The sequence below is a fragment of the Narcine bancroftii genome, chromosome 13 (assembly GCF_036971445.1).
Source record: "Narcine bancroftii isolate sNarBan1 chromosome 13, sNarBan1.hap1, whole genome shotgun sequence".
NCBI classification, from domain to species: Eukaryota; Metazoa; Chordata; class Chondrichthyes; order Torpediniformes; family Narcinidae; genus Narcine; species Narcine bancroftii.
In genome coordinates, this window is record NC_091481.1 from 11,048,625 (window position 1) to 11,062,580 (window position 13,956).

General features: G+C 36.9%; 1 protein-coding gene and 1 long non-coding RNA gene across 13 annotated transcripts in view; one reads left to right on the forward strand and one right to left on the reverse strand.

Annotated features, from left to right (window-relative positions):
- Window positions 1-471: 471 nt before the first annotated feature.
- The window catches only part of LOC138748816 (putative adenosylhomocysteinase 3), a 68,514-nt gene continuing 55,029 nt past the window's right edge, over window positions 472-13,956 (reverse strand). For 5 of the 9 annotated variants that reach the window (XM_069909603.1, XM_069909605.1, XM_069909602.1 and 2 more), the window contains 11 exons: window positions 13,358-13,464; window positions 12,370-12,486; window positions 10,968-11,031; window positions 8,929-9,017; window positions 7,914-7,984; window positions 7,329-7,423; window positions 6,391-6,489; window positions 5,877-5,945; window positions 4,337-4,415; window positions 3,374-3,494; window positions 473-2,169 (listed from right to left, as the gene is read on the reverse strand). In XM_069909603.1, coding sequence (XP_069765704.1) covers window positions 2,163-2,169; window positions 3,374-3,494; window positions 4,337-4,415; window positions 5,877-5,945; window positions 6,391-6,489; window positions 7,329-7,423; window positions 7,914-7,984; window positions 8,929-9,017; window positions 10,968-11,031; window positions 12,370-12,486; window positions 13,358-13,464 — 918 coding nt within the window. In that variant the 3' untranslated portion in view covers window positions 473-2,162. Of the gene's footprint in view, window positions 2,170-3,369; window positions 3,495-4,336; window positions 4,416-5,876; window positions 5,946-6,390; window positions 6,490-7,328; window positions 7,424-7,913; window positions 7,985-8,928; window positions 9,018-10,967; window positions 11,032-12,369; window positions 12,487-13,357; window positions 13,465-13,956 lie in introns of those variants that run through there. The other 4 variants (XM_069909604.1, XM_069909607.1, XM_069909606.1 and 1 more) reach the window with 2 other exon arrangements.
- LOC138748823 (uncharacterized) lies at window positions 6,341-13,356 on the forward strand. 4 transcript variants are annotated; one of them, XR_011348266.1, is made up of 3 exons: window positions 6,341-6,463; window positions 10,410-10,591; window positions 13,153-13,356. It is a non-coding gene; the product is annotated as an uncharacterized lncRNA (long non-coding RNA). The 4 variants fall into 4 exon arrangements; XR_011348264.1 differs by lacking the exon at window positions 13,153-13,356 and adding an exon at window positions 12,347-12,590; XR_011348263.1 differs by lacking the exon at window positions 13,153-13,356 and adding an exon at window positions 11,626-12,116.

Genomic DNA, 13,956 nt, shown 5'->3' on the forward strand with positions numbered 1-13,956 from the left:
TCCAGTAGTTTGCTATTTTACTTCAGATAACCTACATCTGTTTATTTTTCTTTTTAAATCTGCAAGGTTGATTAGTTTATCTGGTGCTCAAACTGATTAAAAAAAAATTTGTTAAGATATTGTACTTGACAAGGACAAAATAAGTGGCATCAAAATTCCTGTACCAGTGTAAAGTTCAAGGACTTGGAAATATTAGAGCTAGCTTGTTTTCAAAAACTTTCCAGGCTTTTTAATCAAAACTGGAGTCTTACAAGAGCTTAAAACCATTAAGTTAGACATTATCAAGGAGGCTCTTGGAAGTACTGCAAAGTCTCAACTGGCTACTTTTGAGAATTGGCTGAGACACCTGCTGCATTGTGCTAGACTAGTAGGGTACTGCCAGGTTGAATGGAAACTTCCAATGGGACCTGCACTCAAATTGTAGACAAGAATGAGGGAAAAAAATTATTGGACATCAAAGCAAAGAAAATTAATCATAGAAAAGCACTGAATTTATTAACTTTATTTGAATTATGATTACAGCTTATTGCTCATCTACTACAATACTTAACCAGTAATACAGTACGTAAAATAGTTACCTCAATTTTAAAACTCAGTTTGAGTAGGTCAACGGGTATTTTTTCTTTTTGGACGATTCTTCTGCTCTCCAGAGCAGGCTGCTGGTGTCCATTTTTGCTTAAGCTTTCATTTAATACATACAACATTACATTCCATGCCAAACTCTTTTCACAGTTAAAGCAGTAATAAAAAAACAGGCCACTGAATGGCTGGGATTCATTTAAAAACATCTGTTTTTGGCATTGCAAGAAGAGAGAACAAATATAACCATATGCAGAAATGTATAGGGTTAATACATGTGTGGGAATCGTTAAAAACAGAAGTGGTAAAATGTTTCAAACAAAGCAACTTCAGAGAAATAATGAAGGCTGATAGTCATGGATAAGGCGAGGTTTTTCCCCCTCAGAGAGGAAAAACAAAATGGTTCCTGGCCACACATCTGCAAAAGTGTACTTTGCAAATGGTCTTTGGTGCAAGTCCAAGGTTCCATTTCTTGACATACACTGCAATGTTCTTCCATTTGTTGATTGGGCAGGTGACAGCATGTTTGGCTGTCCCAAACTTGGTGAAAATGTTGGTTGGTAGAAGACCAATCAGAAACACAAAGCACATGCAAACCATTTGTACCATTTGTTGATTCAAGGACAAGAGGAAAGTGGATAAAGGAGTTGAATAAATAAGTTAAATCAAAAACACACTTAACAGATACATCTTCATGGTTTCCTACAATACAAACTCACTAATCTGCACACAATTGCTGCTGCTGTGCTAGCTTTAAAGGGAAAAATAAACTTTCTTCTGCTTAAATATTGAAGTCACAACAAAAGAAAGTAAAATTTGCTTATTGTGAAAAAAATGGTTGAAGGTTTGTAGATTATTGGTGGTTCATTTGGGTGACCTTATTATTTCTTCAGACCATTATAGGCTCTATGCACTCTACAGACTTGAAGTTAATATCCCATCTCTAAGGAGATGATGACAATCTTGGGAGATGAGACAAGTTTCAAACAGTACCACCACTTGACTAAACAACTGCAGTGCATTAATGAAGAAATCTTAATACTAAGCTACCCAACCAGTTATGCACCATCAACTCTGCTACACCTGATTTTTTTTTAAATAAAGTTTCAGAAACATAGTTATGGTTTGAGAGTATTATTATTTGATTTTCTGCATCTTGCAGCTAGAATTTGTTCAAAGAAAATCTTTTGAAGAATTCCAGAATGATAAATATTAAGCATTTAACCATTACCTTATGAATTTTTACTCAACGAATTAAAAAACTAAAATTAAAACATATGAAATATGTCCACCGTAACATTTTAAAACAGCTAACACTTTGATTCTATTGTTTCTTTCTCAAGATTAACAGCAAGGGTGTTATAATCATTTTAAAGCACAACAGCAAAAGAAAAAACTAAGCAGATTTTTTAATCTTCTCCTGCGGTTAAAAAAATCTGCTGTGATTATACATTTTTTTATGTAAATAAATAAATGACTAAATATTTAAAACTGCACAATCAAGGCCAGCTCTAAAGAGATTTTGCTCGTGTACATTAGTGACAAAAGGTTCCCTCTTGTTTGATGAACTTGTTGCTTTGCATTTAATACCTAGGACAAGGAACAAAATAAACAATGCTTTATCAACACTGCTTCCTAGGGAGAGTGGAGACAAACCAAGCTCCTCAATTTTCAATTAGTTATAAATTCTTCCCAAATCTTCAATTAGACTGAATCTTTCCCATCTTTATGCATGTAATTTTGTCCAAGCCAAAATTACAATGATGTGATTACTGGTAGACTTGATTTGAGAGCAGTGCAAGTAGTCCCCAGGTTATGAACATCCAACTTATGAACAACCCGTACTTACAAATGGACTACACACAGCTTCAGCAGTTCATCGGCTCGAGAAAGGAGAACGCTGTCTGCTATTCTAAGTTGAATCATGTTGCCGTTGACGATCAAAATCAGTGTTATATGCCTGTCAGCCTTACTTTAGTGCAAAAGGCTTGAAGCCTTTTCAATGATTTAAAAGCTGTATATGCAGCAAGTTCCTACTTACAAATTTGACTTGAAGACAGACTTGGGAACATATCTCATTTATAACCTGGGGACTGCCTATATCTCAGGCAATTTAAAATGAGCTCACCTCCATGAAAAACCCAAACTGGTTATAACCAGTAATTGCTTGTGTACTGCAGGAGATGTGCTTTGTCCATGATTCATACAGCATTCAACTACAGAGTGGCCTGCAGTTTGAAAGAGCTTTACTCATGGAGTTGATCATACACACAGATGCCAACCATTAAAAAAAATTATATACACAATCACATTTTATTTTCCCCACATTCCTATCAACTTCCCCGAATCCCACTATTCACTTAAGTGCTAGGGGGAAAAAAAAAGATCGATGGGCCATTATCTACACAAGCCTTTGGCCTCTGGAAGGAAATTAGAGCACCTGAGTCATGGGAAGAATGTGGAAACTCCACAGAGATGACACGAGAGGTCAAGATTAAAAAATAACAGTCTTATCCATCTGGCCAAGAGTGTTTGTATTGAAAAACTAATCTTTACATATTTCACAATTAAGACTACTGTGAATAGGAATCAATTAGAAAATAAAAACTATGATCTTGTTAGTAAAATAAAATTCCACATTGTCTGGACTCTCAGGATTGAAATAACAATTTCCTGTTCATACATTGTCCTTCTCTTGATTGCTTTATATTCAAATTATTTTTAACAAAGTATAGTCATCATTTTCCTATTTCCCCAAAATTTGAAATGTTAACCAGTTCATTTTTATTCTTACCGATAATAGTTTGGCTTGAAAGGCCCATTCTTGTTCAAACCCAGATATTTCGCCTGCTCATCTGTCAGTTCTGTGAGGTGTGCATCAAAAGTAGGCAAATGAAGACTTGCTACATATTCATCTGGAAAAAAACAAATTAACAGTATATTCAGCAGCTAAATCTATAAATATAATGGAACATTTTCATTAAAAAATTCAAATCAAATAAAAGTTTGAAGAATCTTGAGGACATAGTTGTAATAACAGAACACAATTTGCTTGAGGAACTCAGCAGGTAGAAAAGTGATTTCCCAAAATTATTTCAGAGGGGTCCTTCAGTTATAAGGATAGATTAGAAAATATGGGGTTGTTCTACTTGGAACACAGGAGATTGTGAGGGTTTTTAAAAAGGTATTTAAAATCGTAAAGAATGTCGTTAGAGAATAGAGAGAAATTGTTCCCATTTGCAGAGAGTCAAAAACAAAGAGTAAAGATGATTGGCAAAAGACCAGAAAGAGACACGAGAACCTTTTATTCCCCTTATCTGCACCTGTGGGAAATGGAAGATGCTGAATAAGTGAATTTTCCGGTTGCTTGAGATTGTGTATTGTGTGATTGGAAAATACTAGAGGGTGCCAATTTTGAATGTCCATTTTTTTTAACCTATTATTTTCTGCAATTTTTTTTGCCACTTGCTTGAATTCTAGACAATGGATTTTACTGTATAGAAAGGAATATTATTACAGGACTATGCTGGGGGTTGGAGGGGATGTGGGAAGAGGGTAAAAACGGAAGCATCTAGACTGCTGCTATATAGACTGAGCACAGACCCATTGTGGCCATTAGGTCATGTTCTCCCACTTGGAACAGAGAACTGAAAAAGACTTTCCTTAGTTTCAGTTTTAGTTTTCCTGATTCTCGAGTTAATGTACCAGATTACCTTGCAAGCAAGAGCAAACAGAGAATGGTTGATCAAGGACTTACCCATCTTCTTAGGCAGCAGGTACACATCTTGCTTATATCGTCCCTCTGGTGCATTATACAGTTCTATCATTGCCAATGCCTAAGGGCAAAGGACATGTTAATTTCTACATTGAACAGTGCATTTCTACCGTTTGATGAAATAGTGTAACAAATGTGATCATTTGCTTTAATCATCTGATCTCAGAATATCACGATTGTTGATCCTTGTGGAATTATATAACAAGTGTCAACCACTTTGGAAGGGCAAAGTATGAAAAAATAGATTTTCTGTTGTTTACATGATCAAGTGAATATCATAACAAGAGTTCAAATGTTTGGTAAAAGACTACCAGAACTTTGCTAAATTGCAGCTACGACGTTCCTTCAACAACTAGCAAACAGGCCAAGAAATTAGTTTTGTGGATTCCAATCTAATCTGCTACACTGCTGTGGTCAGCTCCAAAGGAATAGAGAAATCATTTATTGAGATATTTCCTCTCTGTGGTCCCAAATATCAATTTTGGTATCATTCTTCATTTCAGCTGAACCATAGCTATGGACAACGCGCACCTGGTCTCCATGGACAACGCGCACCTGGTCTCCATGGACAACGCGCACCTGGTCTCCATGGACAACGCGCACCTGGTCTCCATGGACAACGCGCACCTGGTCTCCATGGACAACGCGCACCTGGTCTCCATGGACAACGCGCACCTGGTCTCCATGGACAACGCGCACCTGGTCTCCATGGACAACGCGCACCTGGTCTCCATGGACAACGCGCACCTGGTCTCCATGGACAACGCGCACCTGGTCTCCATGGACAACGCGCACCTGGTCTCCATGGACAACGCGCACCTGGTCTCCATGGACAACGCGCACCTGGTCTCCATGGACAACGCGCACCTGGTCTCCATGGACAACGCGCACCTGGTCTCCATGGACAACGCGCACCTGGTCTCCATGGACAACGCGCACCTGGTCTCCATGGACAACGCGCACCTGGTCTCCATGGACAACGCGCACCTGGTCTCCATGGACAACGCGCACCTGGTCTCCATGGACAACGCGCACCTGGTCTCCATGGACAACGCGCACCTGGTCTCCATGGACAACGCGCACCTGGTCTCCATGGCTTTGTACCACAATGTTCAGTGTATCTAACAATGACAAAATGCTACTTTGTACCACTTTAGCACAATGATTTCTGACAATAGTTACAATCTGCAGACTCTATACCAAACATCTTACTATAAACAGTACTACTGTCCAATGGAAGCAATACATTTAAACAACTGACAAGCAGAATAAAGCAAGTTTCACAGGTGGGGCTTTGGTTGACTTGCTTACTAGGATTGTCAGTGCAGTCAGAAAACACTGACTCGCATCTGAAAATTCAGTGTGACATTTAGGTCCTCCATTAATGTTGACACATTCGGGCCATCTTACAGTACGATAGAGAGAGATCTTAGTTCAACTGTTCTGATGAATGTCACAAATTTGGTTGCCTCTAACAGAAAAGGGCTGAAAAATACAAGCAGCATTTTCTGCAATCCCTTACCTGTGTGGTAGCAGTGATGGAAAGCACAAAAGTAGGGACTGTGGAACAACTCAAGTTAAGCAACCTCCCCTGGATAATAATAAAAAAAAGCAAGGAAGTAAGCTATTCAGCCAAAAATATTTTCCAAGAATACATCTCAGGAACCAAGATTCAAGTCTACAGCAAGGTTATTTCTATTAATTTCTATATTTTCAGAGCAAGGTCATGAAGTCAAGATAGGTGCAGAAGTAAACCATTGTATACATGCAAAGCCATCCCTCCAGAATTAATCAGATTCTCCATTACAAATGAAATGATCCTCCTTTTATATTCCGCAAAGCAATAGTTCGATTTCTTTCCAATCACATTAGCATTGAGATTATGAGTTGCAAAGGATGATCAAATTAATATTCATGATTCAGATTACATGCTATAACTAAAGATTATCTTCTGAAAGATGTCATAATACTTGGATAAAATACACACACATACATACATAACAGGTAACAAGACAGTTTGCCTTTAGTCCAATTACCTCAGCCAGCAAAACAATCCTTTTGCCATCTGGCCAAATGACATGATCCACTTGTGACCTAACACGCTCCCAGGTGAGTTCTGGGGTTCGAAGGCTTGCCTGTAAGGGGAAGTGGAAATAGAGGAACTGCTGAGCTAAAAACAAAATGAATAGCAGCTTTTCCTTATGAAAATACTGTACAGTATGTCTGTTCCAGAGCTCAGCAATGCAGTCCATTATGACTCAATAATTGCTTGATGTGCATGATTGCTGGTGATCCATCAGATGAGGATGAGGAATAACCGCAAAACTTGCAAACAGTTGATAAGTGTTTTGCAAACTTGCAGGTTTAGACTTATTTTATTTACTTATTCTAATGCAAGTATAGATCACATTTTTAAAATATATTAGAATAATTTGTTAATTACAATCATTCCAGTTAGAATATGTCAAAATCAACTGCAGACAACCTCATCCAGTTGCATTCTGCATTAATCTCATGAAACAGTTACCTCAATGTTGCAATGGGAACTCCATTTCAAAAGTATTGGATTGGTTGTAAATTGCTTTGGGACATCCCAAGATGTAAAAAAAGTACAGAAAGACCCCTGATTTCTGGAATTTAATAAACTGGCAGCGTCAAGCAACTGGCAAAAAATTTTTTTGGCGGAAAACAGGCAAATAAATTCGGGATTAAAATTGATCAACCTTGCCGTTATTTGCCAATCACATAACATGCAATCTCAAACAACCAGAAAATTCACTTATCCAGCATCTACCAATCCCCATAGGTGCCAGATAACAGGGGTTTTGCTGTACATTATAAATTTATATCTTTTGTTTGTTTTTACCATTTATATCTCAGAATTGGAATATCCAGTAATTAATTAGTTCATATTCTGTTACTGATCTCCATTTGAAAGTATCCCAAGGCAAATTACCCCACACCAGTTACATACCACATCAATCTCAGTATTGGAATGCCCCATGTTGCAGACAATACAACCATTCTTCATGCGATCCAGGTGCTCCCTGGTCACTACATTTTTGTTACCTAAAGGCAAGGAAGATGCCCAGTATTAAAATTCAAGTTTTGTGGTTTAAACATATATTTATGGAATGTAAATACTTAACACAATTAATTCTTTGAATATTGTGAAGGATTAGAGAATCAGTACTTTCTGACACAAGTAGTTCTGGTAGTCCATGACTTTTTCGAGCACTTCTGATATCTTTCGCAATAGAGTGCCTGACAGTGCAGAATATTTTGATAATTTTTCCTGCTTTCAGGTGCCACAGAGCTATGAAATTCACCACATCCATAGACTGATGGATGCCTTAGACATACAGCATTAAAGTTTCTAAGAAATACATATTTAAAATTACTTCTGATTAAGCTTCAGTTCTTTTTCATCTCAACTATCAATTTCTAACCAGGATCAAGGCATATAGAAAAAGAAATCAACCTAGCAAAAGCCTTTAAATCAGTGAATATTTTTTGTATTTAACTTGCAACAAAGTAAATATGATTGTTAATAATTTACCTGTGCAAGTGATGACGATGTCCACCTGTCTAATTACTTCATTCAATTTGACAAGTCTGAATCCATCCATACTGCAAAGGAAAGGCAGAATTGTATCAATGCACAGACAGACTGAATGAATCACATCAATGAGGAGAAAAGCTCAGAAACAAAACTTGTTTGGTGATCCTGTCTTGAAACATCAACCTATTTTGTTTTGAGACAGAAACTTGGACATAAATTTCTGATGAGCATGATGCGATTAGGGTGCTTCTGTATGTCAGCTAAGACGGATGGAGAGAAGTAAAGGAAAATAAGTAGACAGTGGGAGTGAAGTTTACCACTCTGTACCTCATATCATGCCTCTCGGAGGTGATACAAGGAACACAAAGGCAGCCAAGGTATACTCAAATGGCCAATTCCTCCCCTGCATTTCCAAGATGTGGCAAACTTGTAATATCTTAAATCTATAACACACTAAAATAGCAGAAGAATTTACATCATCTCATCAAATCAATGAAAGACTGTAATGAAAAATTAAGGCAGACCCCAATTCAAAAAAAAGGAATATACAAATTGTTTAAACTGGACCGCACAATATTCAACTACCAAAATTTACTGCACAATCTTATTCAAGACCTGCACAGAAAATCTAGTACTTTAAAAACCTACACATTTGGGTTGATCATAGATTGGCACCAATTCATCAGATGTAAATAAACAAGTCGCTCACCTCAATCTGGCAGCCTTTTCAGCAGGAAACTAAAGACATTATCGCACTGAATGCTATTCAGGACCTTAGTGGTTAATACAAGCTGTTGTCCATTTCACAGACAAGTTCAGATGTGGACAAAAACTGGATTACCACATCAGACTAGTGCATGCAAGTTTGCCCTAGTTAGGATAAACAAATTAAAACGGATATAGGTGCACAATGTGTAAATATTTTTAAAGTTTTAATTTCCTCTATGTTGCTGTATGTCTCTAATAAGAAAGGCAGTGGCCGATTACATGCGTATGTAATTCTTGATCTTACCAGGCTTGCAGAGCACAAATTGGATCAATCTCTGTGACGTAAACAATGGACCCCATTGCCTTTAAAGCAGCACAACAGCCTTTTCCAACCTGGAAGATAATGCAGAATAAGTTTGCACAGCCTGTGAAACTTGGCCATAATTATTACAGCATAATTTTTCCAACTAAAATTTATCACCCTTGGTGGTTAAATCCTACATTGCAATCGTCTCATCACCTGCAGATTCATATAAAGGAAAAGTTCATACCAAGAGACCGTTATTGGCAAATTTCTTGACTTCAAAATAGTTCCATGAGCCAAAGAAATTGAGACAAGACACTCTACCCCCCACCGGTTCCGGAGACTGGTCTAATATTTAATTTTTTTTTTTCTACTCCATTACCACTTTCCTGTACCACTCCTAAATCCTACGATTTCCTTAATATTGAATCTCTGTCCTGTATATCTAGCTACAAATTCCAAAGACTCTCCTCGAGGTATAGAGATACTTCCCCATTTCAGTTCTGAAGGTTGAACCTTTATAATGAAAATGCAATCTCATATTTTACAAACTCTAAGAGAAATGTCATCCCTGTACTTACCCTTCCAAGCCCCATAAGAATTTTTTGTTGCATTTAATGAAGTCACCTCTGATTCTTCTAAAACAACAGTATAGGCCCAGTCTAGTTATTCTTGCCTCATTGCTTCCAGGGATGGGATATACACTGATCTGGTCAACTTCTGTAGCACACCTTCAGTTGCAAAGCTTTGCTTTGTTGGGAATAATTTAGTGCCTGTTGAAATCACGAGGCCTTAAATAATTTTCATAAGATGCCTTTATTCTTGTGCTTAAATTATTTTTCAGAAAGCTAGCTTGTCCTTTACAAGCTCTGACATCATTGTTGTGAAGATCTTCTGTATTCTGCCCATGGTCTAAATATTCTTCATAAACCAAGATGCCCAAACTGCTACATTATTCTAATTGTGGGTTAGCCAATGACCTTGGGTTTAATAATATCACAGCATTTGTATTATGTACTTTCATTTATAAAATATTGGATCACATACAGGCTTACCCTGAAAAACAGTTTCAAAAAGCACAGGTCTTGATATTACGTGGTGTGAAATTTCTGATCCGCAGTTTTAATTTTGCAATGTTAAAGTTTTATTATTGTCACTATTTAAACCACTTCAAAATATTTTGCAAGACTCTAGTTTAAACTATTTGAAATATAGGCATTGAGCTGTGGAATAGAGAGTTAAATAGCTGTATTGAAAGTTATTGCTGTCCCCCCTGTGATTGGGCTCCCTGCACTATCCCAAATCTCATGTGAGCAATTTAACACAAATCTACAGGAGACAAATATTTTCTTAATTAAATGATGTTCACTTGTTTCCAATAAAGATCAGTTTTATATATCCATTTTATAGGATTGGAATGTATTAACCATGTTATATAGGGTATGCCTGTACTTCTTTCTCTATTTTATTCTGTGCTGCAGATTATACCATTGTTTGAATTTCCTGTTGTTCCCCCATTGAAAAACACTCCTCTATTAGTGCAATGCTGTTACAACACCAGCGATTGGGACCGGAGTTTGTACATTCTTCCCATGTCTGCATGGGTTTCCTCCAGGTGCTCCAGTTTCCTCCCACCGTTCGAAAAACATACCAGGGGTTGTAGGTAAGTTGGGCGACAAAGGCTCGTGTGCTAAAAGGGCCTGTTACTGTGCTAAATGTCTAAATTTAAATAAAAATTTGTCCAAAATATCAACTCCTCTATTCCGTGATTACTACCTGACCTGCTTCAAGCTTTAACATTGGTGGTATTCAGTAACGAAAGTCAGCAAACAAATTAAATGAACTGCGCTGAAAAATAAAATCCTACACTAATCTTGCTGTAGAAACTGTAGGCTATTTAAAGGTTTAAACACAGAAAAAAATTTTGGTTCAAGATACTCTTATTTAGTCCTTTCAATCTCAAAAGTTTACTTCATCAAGCCGGGAAAGCTTGTCGTCTTTTCAAACAAACAAACAAAAAAAATCAAACACATATTTACCTCCCCATATCCACAGACCACAACTTGTTTTCCTCCAAACATCACGTCTGTTGTCCTCTTGAGGCTTTTGTCAAAAATGGGAAGGAGATAGTTCTCAAAACAGTTTCACAGAGGACAAATCCAACCATTTGCTACAATATCATCCATTTTTTCAAAGAAACCATAATCAAATGAAAAAAGGATAATATTGAATTTAACAATATCAGATAAATTCCCCCTTAACCCCCATCTCTCCCCAACTTTTTCTAACTATGGATGAGAAAGGTTTAGAGAAGTGTTTCTCAACCTATTTTCCACCCTTACTCAGAATCCACCTAAGATAATCCCTTACTAACCACAGAACACCCAAGTTTAGAGGAACTTTTGCAAATGGGATAGTTTGGTTCACATGGACAAGTTGGTCTGAAGTGCCTGCTTCTGGGCAGTAAAACCTTGACTATTTTCCAGTTTTGATAAAAGGCCCTTCACCTGAAGCACAAGATCTGTTTTACTCCCCACTAATGTGCGACCTGCTGATTGCTTCCAGCCTATTCGGCTTTTGAACCCATATGCACATTCTTTAACACGCTTTTAAAAAAAGACGCCAAATTATTTATTTTTTGATCTGATCTCAAGCCTCTTCTGCTGATGTTGTACATTGATTTTTGTTCTCTTTCAGCAGAAAGGACTGTATGGCAAGATTTGCAGTACACTCCAAAATTTGACTCAAGCAGCATCAATAGGATGGGAAGGGAGAAGCTTGTTTGAGAAACACCTCTCATCACTCAGATCCTCTGAGAAATTTTGTCAAATATGATCAGCAGCTAAAAGTGCAAATTTACTTGGTTGAAAGTAAAACAGATTAAGACTAGAGATGTGAAAACAGGAAGAATGTATGTACTTGGAGCAGTGCCATCAGTGAACATAAAATGTAACATTCATGGTATTTCTCATACCATCAATAAGGCAAATGAAAGATTTGCTCCTCCCCCTGGGAAAACTTATATTTATTTAAGTTACTTGCATGCAGCAAACTACAACATTTAACATTCAGATTTGATTTGAAAAAAAGTCACTTGCTCACTGAAAAGACTTTTTCACTTCACAGTCACTCATTTGCCTCCCTCTGCATCCCATCCTCAATCAATTATAATTTTTCAAATAAAGATAAAATAGCAAATACAGACCCAGACTTCTATCAATTAAGAGATGAATCCTGGGTTTCATCTGGGATCTAGATGCACACGAACAGCAGAGGACAGAGGTCCTCATAAGTCCAAATGGTTAATTTTCATAATTCTTTCAACCAAGGAAATCTTGAGTACTACATTTTCTGGATGATTACTTCATATCCAAATAGATTTTAAATTTATTTATACATAATGTTAACTTGATTTCAGGCCAGCAGGTTTTGAATACATACCCATCCAGTATGGACTCTCTACAGCAATAAAGATTATCGAACTTCTGCTTGGTGACAGAATCGTTTACATTCATGGCTGGAACACAGAGCTTACCAGCTTTGGACAACTGGTAAAGCCTTAAAAAAAAGGAAAAGTTCCAAAAAAATTTACATTGGTTTAAGATCAGACTTAAGATTCTGTAAAATCCAAGAGAAAAATAACAACACTGAAAATACAGAATTGATAATGCTTCTGCTTTGGTCCAGTATCTCAGATTTGTGATTGAAAGTTCTGTTATTAACTTTCAACAGATTGCTTATAAATGGGAGATATTAGAAACCTTTTATAATAGCAACAGAATTAAAATTTTACGTTTTACGTGGGAACTCTGAATGTTACATCTGAACATATGGCTCAATTACATTTAAAAAACTGCAAGAGAATTGAAAACATAATCAGCTCATGCAACCATTATAGAAAATTAAATATGGTAGTACATGGAAACATACAGTCCAAGGACACAAGGCATGTATGGTAAATTCTGAAAATCCTTCCGATATAAACTTTGCACTTTAATTTCCATTTTATTCCAAACAGTAGAAAAATACAGGCATGTGGGAAAAAAGTAACAATAAAAAAAAATATGAATAGTTTTCTCCTCTAGGCTTGCTAACATTCACCTTTAACTTTATTTCCGGAATTCATCGACTAAAACAAATCCATATACAAACTCTTTGCAGCATTGCTGTACACTGGAATTAGATTCCCTCTAGCACTGCATTCAAATTTCTTTTTTCCTCTAGTGCAAAACTTGGATAGTGAGCACCAATAATCCCTACAGCACAACAATGACCAAGCAGACCTCCAGTTTCAGAGGTTATCAGACAGGGATCAAAGGATGAAGAAACATGGACAATCAGCTCTTAATATTAGAGGGCACAGGACTCAAAATCAGTAATCAATAAAGCCAAAGACTGCTGAGAAGTTTGTGTGCTCAAAGACATTCACCTGTGAACACCAGTCACACTTTCTTCCACAATGCCTTTAATTTTCTTGAACATATTGGGATACTTCTTATAAATCCAGTGAGTGAGGTCCCCACCGTCATCTAGTATCTGCACCAAAAAAAAAACAAATGAACTTGGAGTTCACTTGAATACCAGCATGTTATGCTGCAGTTATACAAGAACAAAGAGAAATGGCTGCAACTCTGGATCAGAATTCTTAACAGAGAGGAAAAAAAAAACAAAACCATGGATCCAGAAGCTAAACTCTTCTTTCAGAATCCATTCACTTCACAGGATTAAGACTCAAGGAAAGTTTCATTATGAAATTCTAAACAGTATTTCCACCTTTCTGGAAAAGAAAGCAATATATATGTCAATATCACAATCTGTGGATTCACAACCAGAGATTGAGTAAGCCTGTTATGAACCTATCCAATTTTAAACCCTTTTCTTGTAGCTCAGCTCACCAAGATTCCTACTATATTAGATACATTTCCTTGAGCATTTTAACTCATATTGTCTTAGCACAGAATTGAATCCACTGCTCATTTTGTTTTGTGCTCATATTTGTTTTTCTTTCTTGCCCTTTAAAAAATGTAA